Raw genomic sequence first — 11,697 nt, 5'->3', positions numbered from 1 at the left:
GTGACAGGGCTGTGTTTCGACCAATATTGCTTTTGGAATTAGATCCCCAAAAAGGGTAATCAACATAAGGTGAATAGTACACACCAATACGTAAAATAGTACACATCAATCCAATAACAAACACGTAACATGAAACAAAACTTTTACTGTAGGCTATAGCCATATTTTCTCACTAATTATTTTCATCCCAAGAAAGTCACATATAAGACTGCTTGAAATACACACGTTGCTGTTTTTTTGTACATTAAATGATTACATTAAATTATTAAATGGTATGTTTCTAAAATACATTAAAGGGAAAGTGCGATAGGAACTAAATATTATCCTACTGACAGTTCCTATCGTACTTTCCCTTTAATGTTTTTTTAGCAACATACCCTTTAATAATTTACCTGGACACACCTGAATTTCCACCCACTGAAAGTTGTTACACAATAACAATAGAAGTAGGAAAACGATGTAAGAGACATTCCATAAAATTCCCAAATTCATTGTTTGATAATCGTTGAGGTTAGGTGAGTATTACACTTTTATGTATTTTCCGTTGTGTTTTCTAGCTTTGTTTTAACTAGAGGTCTTCTTGCGTGGCCGAAAGCCCAACATTTTATCTAGTGCGCTGGTATGAGAAACTTCCGTGTTGTGATATGGAGTGCGCTTTGAAGGTCTGTACAACATTTGTCTGGACAGTTAACACATTCAGGCAACTTTATAACTCTATTTGTATATCAAATATTTTTTATTTAGTGGTTTTCTATTGCAAGAGTATTTTCTTCGGTAGTCATGCGTAAATAGGGCTTTTATTTTCTTCGACTACTCAGCACAGGCCATAATGAGATGCATTGGGCGGAGCTTTGTTGGCAAGGGGTAGGGAGGGATTCTACTTGTCTTATCGTTCTTGGCTTACCTTACCTGTCGTGGAAAAATTTCAACTTTAGAGACTATTGTTTGATTAATGATACTAGAATGCTGTCTGGAGTTACATCTTGTCGGGTTTGGGGCATCAGCTCTTGCGTGGGAGGACATGTATGACCTACAGAATGTGCACTCTGTAAATGTACTTTTCTTTGTAGGTGAAGAGCTTTTTACCATCAAACCAATAGAGCTGGGACACAAAGAAAGAAACAGACAATGTGATGTGACTTCAGTCAAAGTAAAAACACTCAATCAAGCACAGACTCACTGACAGATTCACCAAGACAAACGGACAAAGTCTGGAGACATTGAACACCTAAAAATAAAACAATGTCTGAGATCCTGCCGTTAAACCTGGAGCTGCTAGAAGACAGCCCCTCCAAAACCAGCGGGGTGACTGCTGAACCCCAACCCCCAACATGGGGGGAAGAGGAGAAGGTGATTAAAGAATTGGGGGAAGATTTGGAAAAGAGGAGGGAAGGAGTGGTGGAGGAAGATGATATGGTTAGTTCGGCTAAATTGGAGCCTACCACTCTGCAATGGCCAAGTGACAGGGATGTAGAGAAAACTACAAAGAACAGAAGTGCATTGACTGCGAAAGAAGATAAGGGAAGGGGAAAGGGGGATGACTCTGAGGGAGAAAGGAAGAGTGTGTACTCCATGTGCACCTCTCTTCAAGAAGGAGAAAGGCAGATGGAGAGTGAGAGAGGGCTGGGTTTGGGAGCAGAGAGAATGAGAACAGAGGAAGAATGGATGGGGAGAGAGGTGCAGGACCCAGGGCTGTGTAAGATAGAGAAGAAGGTGCGGGTAGAGATAGAGGTGGAAGATGATATGAACTATTTGCCTGAGAAGGCAGCGCAGGTCTTCAACCCATCCGTCACCATCCTACACTCCTCTAGTGCTCCGATGTCTCCCAGCGGAAGGGAGGTATTCTGGGATGTGGACGCAGAGAAGAGCTGCCTCCTCATTCCCCAGGGAACCCCACCTGATGGCTACTACCACGACTGGCCAGTGGAGCAGGGGTCCTCAAAATGTAAAGAAATGCACCAACATTTCATCTTTCTGTCTTTTAGCCTCCAACCTCTTTCTCTCATTGTCTGTCTTTCTCTTTGCTAGTTTCTCCCCTGTTCATTCAGCCACTGTGGTTCTGCTCAAATAGTTTTGCGAGTGCAAATTCATCCTTCCCCTTCTCCCTTATTTGAGGTAATCAGATCTATAAGTGGTAATGTTTACATTAGTCTTTCTGCCCTCTGAAGTAAAAAGAAAGCTAAGTCTCTCCTTTCCTCTCCCCTCCAGGTGGTTGTGACTGTGCCAACAGGGATGCTCTCAAAGTGGGGGTGTCTGTGTTCACCGCAGCTCTAATTTTCCCCCTCCTAGTGTGGGGGGGTTATGTCTTCCTGCCTTTTGATGCCCCACTGCTGGACAGTGCCCCCCTCAGGCTGGTCTACACACTGCGCTGCTCTGTCTTCGCTGTGGTGCCCATCATACTGGGTGAGTGGCTCATTGGTCATTCAGCAGATGTTCTTTTCCAGAATTACTCCGGTGTGAACAGCAAGGTGGGTTGAACAACAACACTAACATCACAAGCTAACACTTGTGTTGTCCTCCCAGGCTGGTTGGTGCTGGGTGTTTCCAGGATGCGGTTGGGGGATGTGAAGCCGCTGCGTGAATTGGAGGCCAGGGAAGTAGGTGTGCACCGGCGCTATGTGGATGACTCCGTCACACTCTTTCTGCTCTACTTCCTGCAGCTGGCCGTAATGGCGCCCTACCTGAGCCAGGACCTGCTCAAACTAGTGCCCCTGCTCACCATCATCTTCGCCTTTGGCAGGTAAAGAAACAACAATGGGAAAAAAAACATATTTATTTTATTATCACATACACCAGAGAGATGCAGTGAAATCTATTGTCCAATTTCAGTGCCCAGTCAGTCATATCCCTATTATGGCATGTGATCTCAATATAAGGCAGTCTGGGAAGACTATAGAAATGACTGCATCTGTCTAATGTCCATCTCTCCTCTGTGCCAATAGGCTGATGTACTGGGTGGCAGCTGCACTGGGCAGCAGTGTTCGGGGCTTTGGCTTCGGCCTGTCCTTCCTCCCCACTGTGGCCATGCTGGGTGCCAATCTCTACTTCATCTTCACCATGGACGCTGGGGGCACCATCTTTGCCCAGGATGTGATGCACCAACAAGACCAACCCTCAGCCTCCCGCCAGAGGTTCTGGGGATAGGATGGAGGAAAGGCTGAAGGAATGCAAGGATGGGGAAGAGGGACAGGATCTGTTTTACCAACTGGTAGAATTTAACTTTCAAAGGGTTACTATGTAAACTGTAGTGGATCGTGCTAGTGTGATTTTTAAACCACACTGATGATGTGTAGAATAGACTGGGCAGTGGTAGTCAGTGATAGAGCTTATAAAAACAGTTTTTGGTGAAAGTTTCTATGTTATAATTCATTTTCTTGCATGAAATTATACCGTCACATTGGTTTAACAGTAGAATGCATTCTGTAAAAGATCTGCTAATCGACAGAATGACTGTTAAGTACCATGGAATAATGTTGAAATCACAATTGTCGGCTCAATGCAGAGTTAATGGAAATTGTTTGTAGTTCCACACAGAATTGTGCCACTTGGGGAAGTGTCTACAATAACCAAACCATTGCCTTCCTCAGAAATATCTAGCTAGGCCTGCACACCCACAAATAGTTTGCTGAACTGTACTGTTTGGTTTGACAATTATCTGTACTTGAGGCATCCTGTAATCTATTGTTTTGCATTTGGTTGTGAATCTGGTATTACAGGCTAATAACATTAATTGCATTGACATTTGGTACCTAATATTAGGTTTATAGAGGAAAAACTAAGACTTCCTCTAGACCTTCTAGTCAATCAATTTCCTATTGAAAATGTTCAATTATAACCAAACACAAAATCATGTTCTGTGATAAGGTCATCGACTACTGAGTGGACATTTTGTCTCATAATTTCATTACTGTATTGCCTTTTAAAAGGAAGTCCACACATGAGCAATGCCATGTCATTATAAGAGCTAACAAATCATTTAAAGATCATTGATTTAGTACAAAGATTTTGATATTGAGAACCATTTCATTATTGGAGAAGGTGGATTGCATGGCTTTTTGTGCCCCCAAAAATGGCAACCTTGTTATAGAAATCAAACCTGTCCAACAAAAACAAACCTACCTGCACAGGTGGCCCAACCTCCATGCCTTCATCTCTGAAAACGAATCCTTTCGCAATACAGCACAGCTGAGTTGTTATTGTATTTTAAAATAGACCTGTTTTAAAATGTAATGTATGAAATCAGATTTTTAGTATAGGCATAGACTATGAAATGTATAACTACGCTGATTTCTTTCTACGTTTCCAAGTAAACTTTAGCTAATAACAAGCGGAAACAAATTGTAGAGTCTATTTCATGTCTATCATTGTCTTTTCTTATGATTTTTTAAAAACTTTTTATCTATTTTTATAAATAATTTATATGTAACAAGTTATGTTTTTATTGGGTTTTCATTTGCTTCATTAGTGAAGATGACACATTTTTATTGGTATGAAAGCCTTTTAGTGGCTAATAAAAATTAGCAAGCATTTAAGGAAGGTCTTTGTGCATTACAGTTGTTCTGAATGGGCATCTGTTTTTGGACTGTGTTATTGCTGTGTTCGTGACCAAGTGGGAAGGTGGTATTTATCACATACAACTCGGGGAAATCCACTTGAACACCCATCCAACTCGTAATTACTAGTGGAAAACCATAGAGATAGTTAGAGGACACAACATGGTATCGGTCCAATTATGGCATCTGTGAGAGCATGGGCTGCGCCCTCGAGGCCATCTCCATTTTGAAGTAGTACATTTTCTTCTACTCCTACGAGCTGGTTAACAAACTGAAGGGTGAATTCATGCAACCTGGAGTGTGTTGTTTGAACAGGTATAAAGCCAAAGTTGGCAATTTACTGTCCACCTGCAGTTATGAAATGTTTGCTCACAAGTGTAACTCATTGGCTGATCCCTCCTGATGACCTGGATGGAAATATATAATCTTTCCTTAACCAGTAGGAAGTCCCACCCAGTTGACTACTTCAAAATGGTGAAAATCCTAATGGTGCTGCACATGCTAAAACTTGCTTTTGGTCACAAGAGGCCTCTATCTCTGTGGGAAACTTGTCTATCACCCCTGATCACAGACATCACCCAAATTCTGACCTTGATAACAGCATTTTCGGCAGTTAAATGTAACAAAACATTATAAAAAAGTTATCTATTGATATGTTTTTTGAAAACTATAATTTGTTTGCATGCATGATCGCTGTACTTTTAGTTTATGGTTGATGCAGCTTGTTGGCCATTAGCCATCCGGCGTTTGTCAACGAGTTCAAAGCATGTGAATGCATCCAACTGGTATTTACAACGCCACAACTGGTAATTACCACCTTCCCACTTGGTTATGAATGGAGCAAATTGCCATGTTCAAAACACCTGGGAACTCTGTAAAATACGAGGTTAAATCATGACTTCAGGGATCTTCACTTCAGAAAGTCAGATCTCTAAAGAGGCCCGAGTTGGATGACCGATAAAAAAAGTTTTCCCTTTTGGAGCTCGTTTTTTCCCGAGTTGTTTTGAACGGTCAGAAGTCGGAGATTTCCGACTTCCCAGTTGTTTTGAAGACGTCATAACATCGATCATATGAGATAGGACTACACTTTTCGACTGAACTAACGGCTCCCATTTTTTGTCGGAGGTCAAATATTGTTCACATCCACCCAAACTTCTCGTTAATTTATTGGTCTGGCCACTGGGAAGTCTGGGTTCGGAATTACAAGAAAGCAACCCCTTGCACGTCAGTTTCAAAGTAGGCCTATCTTATCTGTACCCCAGGGGTATTTACCACTAAAGTTATCGAAGTGAAGGGTCAAGACGAGTAAAATATGGCAGCTGCGCCAGCTAGAAGAAAACACGGAGCGTGTCTGCTTCGAATCAAAGAAAATTGTCCATTGCGGAAATTTAGGAAAAACAGGTGTTACGGTAAGAACATGATTGTTTTCAAGAATTGATGGATACAAATATATAGCCTATACAAATGCATACATTTAACCTATAGACGAATTATACCACCCAGGAAGTTAGATCCCTGTCGGCCTTGCACTGTGAATTTGACAGTAACATTTCTATTGAATTTGTTTGGTGGGCTCTATAGGCCTAAATGCTATAGCTTGATAATACATTAGGGGTAGGCCTATTATAAATAATATTACATTTTAAAGTTTTATTTACTGTAAAAGCTATACTATAAAATGTGTATATCAAGGGAGCAATTTTTTGCTAGGGAACGATTTTTCCACAGGTAAACACGTTTATAATAGTGCTGAAGGAATAACATTATAGAAGATAAACATTACATCATTTGTTTACCAGTATACATTTTATGTCAATATAAACATAAACAATGGAGTAGTATGTCCTATTATGATAAGACTACTGTACTTAAGACTACTGTATCAAATTATGAATAATAAGTCATATTCTTCCAAATTAAGGGGTAGGCTATATTGCCTTAGTTGAAATGACTGGAAATCTGGCTGTGGCTTTAAAATAAGTAGTCAGTGTTCTTAACTGCCAATGCTGATGCTCCTCCATTATTTGCGACAGTTTTGAGGAAGTTGGGGGCCAATGTAGCAAGGCAACATTTAGTCCCAACCTATCATGCGGTTGCTCAAGACTTGTCCATCAGGATTGGCATACCTGTTCGACAGTAACAGCACTAGTCTACGCCTACACCTCAACACCTCCTGTCAAGTACTTTAGTTGCACTTGCTGTCAAGAGCTGGGTACCCAGGTTGTGTGCATGTCAGCAGTGTAAAAAAGGCTTCCTGCATGCTTCCTGCTCTCCTTCAGCTGGACTGATCTGACAATAATTTGAAGTACAATCGTTTAAGCTAATTTCTGAAAATTGCTTTCACCAGTCCAGTTATTTCACATCAGTGCAGATGAAGGAAATTAGATAAGGAGAGGAAATCAATTCAGAGTATTGATACTTGTCTTTTAAAATGTTCCTTTTGGCAGATGTTACAGCCACATCTTCGGCTGGTGGTGGGGTGTGTTGGGGAGACTTCAGTAAGCACCCCATTTCTGCATCCAAAACCGGACCTATCAGCACCATCTATGTAGAGCCCCTCCCTCCCTCCTATCAGTCTATTTACTGTGCCCACCAATCACAGGACCCCATTGGTAAGACCATTAAAACACTTGTATGGCCATCTTTCCAAATGTCTTGTTGAATGGTCTCCAAAGGCTAATATTTAACTGACCTCCTTTATCAGGAGCCTTGATATGGTAGTTACTGGTTATTATTAGAAGTTACCTCTCTCAATCTCTCTGATAATCCTATTATAAATGGGAGCAATATTTTGGGAACATTGCTCTCACCTCTGCAGCTTGTCAGATCAGTGATTGTTTTGTTGAAGTAAGGAAGAATGTATGCTATTGGGAAGTGCTTCACAGAGCCATACACTGAGTATACAAAACATTAAGAACAACTGCTCTTTTCATGACAGACTGACCAGGGGCCTCATTTATAAACCATGCAAATGTACAAAATAGACCCCACAAATCACAAATCAAATTTGATTTGTCACGTGCGCCAAATACAACAGGTGGAGGGAGACCTTACAGTGAAATGCTTACTTACAAGCCCTTAACCAACAATGCAGTTTTGAGAAAAAAAATTGTTAAGTATTTACTAAAATAAACTGAAGTAAAAAAAGAATAAAAAAAAGAAAAGGCCTATGTTACCTCATGAGTATGAAACCATCACAGAGAAGGTGAGACGTTTATTATGCAATGATTCTGGAAATGAAACATGCGTGTGCCAGTTTTCACACAAAAGTTGACATTTATAAAAAATGAACTTGACATGAAAATGTGCTCACCTTCCCACAAACCTTAGACCATGCGTAAGCACAGTTTCTAGTGGTTGAAGTACTGCATTGCAAGTAGGCAAGTAGATTAGTATTTTCTGCAAATGGAGGATATGAACAGGTTAAACAGGTTAATAACAAGATACAATCATTTGCCATTAGTGAGAAGAGAGAAAATCTATTTAGTTTGTTTTTGCATTTGAAAATAATTAGAAATAGCCATTTATTTCCAAAGCTATTATTTATTTAATTTCCATGATCATTGCATAATATATTCCTCACCTTTTCTGTGATGTTTACATACTCATGAGGAAGCATAGGCCTACAACAAGGATACCATTCATCCCATCTTTGGTTTAATTGGACCCACTTCACAGTAGTAAATAGATAAGCTATTTCAAGGATTTTGCTCTATGCCATCTGATCTGAAGCGCAGTTTATTAACGGTGGAACAGGCTGTTGGTTGTAGGTTACTTCTGAATACTGTACTTTCACATTTCTCGAGGAGACAATATTGCATTTATACGCAATCCATATTTTCATAACCTTTGCAGAATAAATGTGTCACCTTTTCTGGCCATGATGGGTTCATATTCCCGAAGTAGCCAAAGCCTACAACAAACTACCACGCGCATCTCTCAGATGCAAGCATATTTCATCTCTCCCTATCCCAGTGCGCTCTCCCCACATGCTTCAAGATGGCCACCATTGCTCCTGTAACCAAGAAAGCAAAGGTAACTGAACTAAATGACTATTGCGCCCTGGTGGGACATCTGTCATCAGGAAGTGCTTTGAGAGACTAGTCAAGGATCATATCGCCTTGCTTACCGCCCCAATAGATCATCAGACGATACAATCGCTATCGCCATCGCACTGCATACTGCCTTATCCCATCTGGACAAGAGGAATACCTATGCAAGATTGCTGTTCATTGACTATAGCTCAGCATTCAACACCATAATACCCTCCAAGCTCATTAAGCTCAAGGCCCTGGGTCTGAACCCCGCCCTGTGCAACTGGGTCGTGGACTTCCTGACTGGCCGCCGCCGTGTTGATCCTCAACACAGGGTCCCCACAAGGGTGCGTGCTCAGCCTCCTCCTGTACTCACTGTTCACCCATGACTGCATGGCCACGCACGCCTCCAACTCAATCATCAAGTTCATAAAGTTTGCAGACGACACAACACTAGTAGGCTTGATTACCAGCAATGGCGAGACAGCCTACAGGGAGGTGGTGAGGGCTCTGGGAGTGTGGTGCCAGGAAAATAACCTCTCACTTAACGTCAACAAAACAAAGGAGCTGATCGTGGACTTCAGGAGGGTGGTGTGGTCTGCCCAACGCATCACCGGGGGCAAACTACCTGCCCTCCAGGGTACCTACAGCACCCAATGTCACAATAAGGCCAAAAAGATCATTAAGGACAACAACCACCCAAGCCACTGCCTGTTCACCCCGCTATCATCCAGAAGGCGAGGTCAGTACAGGTGCATCAAAGCTGGGGCCGAGAGATTGAAAAACAGCTTCTATCTCAAGGCCATCAGACTGTTAAATAGCCATTACTAGCACATCAGAGGCTGCTGCCTATATACATAGACTTGAAATCACTGGCCATTTTAATAATGGATCACAAGTCACTTTAATAATGTTTACATATTTTGCATTACTCATCTCATATATATATATATACTGTATTCTATTCTACTGCTCATCCATATATTTATATATTCTTAATTCCATTCCTTTACTTAGATTTGTGTGTATTGTTGTGAAATTGTTAGATATTACTTGTTAGATATTGCTGCACGGTTGGAGCTAGAAACACGCTATACCCGCAATAACAACATGTGTATGTGACCAATACTTTAAAAATATATATATTTTATGGCTTTTTTAGTCGAGCCGTATCAAATACGTGTATATACAGTGGGGAGAACAAGTATTTGAAACACTGCCGATTTTGTAGGTTTTCCCACTTACAAAGCATGTAGAGGTCTGTAATTTTTATCATAGGTAGACTTCAACTGTGAGAGATGTAATCTAAAACAAAAATCCAGAAAATCACATTGTATGATTTTTAAGTAATTCATTTGCATTTTATTGCATGACATAGGTATTTGATCACCTACCAACCAGTAAGAATTCCAGCTCACACAGACCTGTTAGTTTTTCTTTAAGAAGCCCTCCTGTTCTCCACTCATTGCCTGTATTAACTGCACCTGTTTGAACTCGTTACCTGCATAAAAGACACCTGTCCACACACTCAATCAAACAGAATCCAACCTCTCCACAATGGCCAAGACCAGAGAGCTGTGTAAGGACATCAGGGATAAAATTGTAAACCTGCACAAGGCTGGGATGGGCTACAGGACAATAGGCAAGCAGCTTGGTGAGAAGGCAACAACTGTTGGCGCAATTATTAGAAAATGAAAGAATGACTGTCAATCACCCTTGGTCTGGGGCTCCATGCAAGATCTCACCTCGTGGGGCATCAATGATCATGAGGGAGGTGAGGGATCAGCCCAGAACTACACAGCAGGACCTGGTCAATGACCTGAAGAGAGCTGGGACCACAGTCTCAAAGAAAACCATTAGCAACACACTATGCCGTCATGGATTAAAATCCTGCAGCGCACGCAAGGTCCCCCTGCTCAAGCCAGCGCATGTCCAGGCCCGTCTGAAGTTTGCCAATGACCATCTGGATGATCCAGAGGAGGAATGGGAGAAGGTCATGTGGTCTGATGAGACAATAATATAGCTTTTTTGGTCTAAACTCCACTCGCTGTGTTTGGAGGAAGAAGAAGGATGAGTACAACCCCAAGAACACCATCCCAACCGTGAAGCATGAAGGTGGAAACATCATTCTTTGGGGATGCTTTTCTGCAAAGGGGACAGGACGACTGCACCGTATTGAGGGGAGGATGGATGGGGCCATGTATCACGAGATCTTGGCCAACAACCTCCTTCCCTCAGTAAGAGCATTGAAGATGGGTCGTGGCTGGGTCTTCCAGCATGACAATGACCCGAAACACACAGCCAGGGCAACTAAGGAGTGGCTCCGTAAGAAGCATCTCAAGGTCCTGGAGTGGCCTAGCCAGTCTCCAGACCTGAACCCAATAGAACATCTTTGGAGGGAGCTGAAAGTCTGTATTGCCCAGCGACAGCCCCGAAACCTGAAGGATCTGGAGAAGGTCTGCATGGAGGAGTGGGCCAAAATCCCTGCTGCAGTGTGTGCAAACCTGGTCAAGAACTACAGGAAACGTATTATCTCTGTACTTGTAAACAAAGGTTTCTGTACCAAATATTAAGTTCTGCATTTATGATGTATCAAATACTTATGTCATGCAATAAAATGCAAATTAATTTCTTAAAAATCATACAATGTGGTTTTCTGGATTTTTGTTTTAGATTCCGTCTCTCACAGTTGAAGTGTACCTATGACCTACGTGCTTCTACACCTGCATTGCTTGCTGTTTGGGGTTTTAGGCTGGGTTTCTGTACAGCACTTTGAGATATCAGCTGATGTACGAAGGGCTATATCAATAAATTTGATTTGATAAAAAATGACAGACCTCTACATGCTTTGTAAGTAGGAAAACCTGCAAAATCAGCAGTGTATCAAATACTTGTTCTCCCCACTGTATATGTATTATTTGTATGGCACACGAGACTCCTGTCATCTCAGTGAACCAATCCATTGCGGAGGCCGAGACTCAAATGCTCTGCATGGTCAATCCGGCATCTGAAGTGGCCTTACAGCATTTACTGTGATGCAGCCTCTGCAGACATCAGGGCTTTCATACTTCATGAGCTTAGCGGAGCAAAGCTGTTGTCAAGGAAGTGAG

At 41.7% G+C, this 11,697-nt stretch overlaps 1 protein-coding gene across 1 annotated transcript; it reads left to right on the top strand.

The window, feature by feature from the left end:
• The first annotated feature begins 383 nt into the window (after positions 1–383).
• On the top strand, positions 384–4,532 carry LOC109908082 (transmembrane protein 79). The gene is made up of 5 exons (XM_020506529.2): positions 384–515; positions 1,071–1,945; positions 2,209–2,403; positions 2,524–2,740; positions 2,943–4,532. The coding sequence occupies exons 2-5, from the start codon at positions 1,243–1,245 to the stop codon at positions 3,142–3,144; spliced, it is 1,317 nt and encodes a 438-aa protein (XP_020362118.1). The 5' UTR covers positions 384–515; positions 1,071–1,242; the 3' UTR covers positions 3,145–4,532.
• The last annotated feature ends 7,165 nt before the right edge of the window (positions 4,533–11,697 follow it).

The sequence above is a fragment of the Oncorhynchus kisutch genome, linkage group LG2, assembly GCF_002021735.2.
Source record: "Oncorhynchus kisutch isolate 150728-3 linkage group LG2, Okis_V2, whole genome shotgun sequence".
Classification (NCBI taxonomy): domain Eukaryota; kingdom Metazoa; phylum Chordata; class Actinopteri; order Salmoniformes; family Salmonidae; genus Oncorhynchus; species Oncorhynchus kisutch.
This window is presented reverse-complemented; position numbering and strand designations above follow the sequence as displayed.

Coding starts and splice junctions, on each gene's coding strand:
- LOC109908082 (XM_020506529.2), top strand. CDS start 1,243: ATGTCTGAGATCCTGCCGTTAAACCTGGAGCTGCTAGAAGACAGCCCC. Junction 1,946..2,208: donor GGAGCAGGGGTCCTCAAAAT/GTAAAGAAATGC, acceptor TCTCCCCTCCAG/GTGGTTGTGACTGTGCCAAC. Junction 2,741..2,942: donor ATCATCTTCGCCTTTGGCAG/GTAAAGAAACAA, acceptor CTGTGCCAATAG/GCTGATGTACTGGGTGGCAG.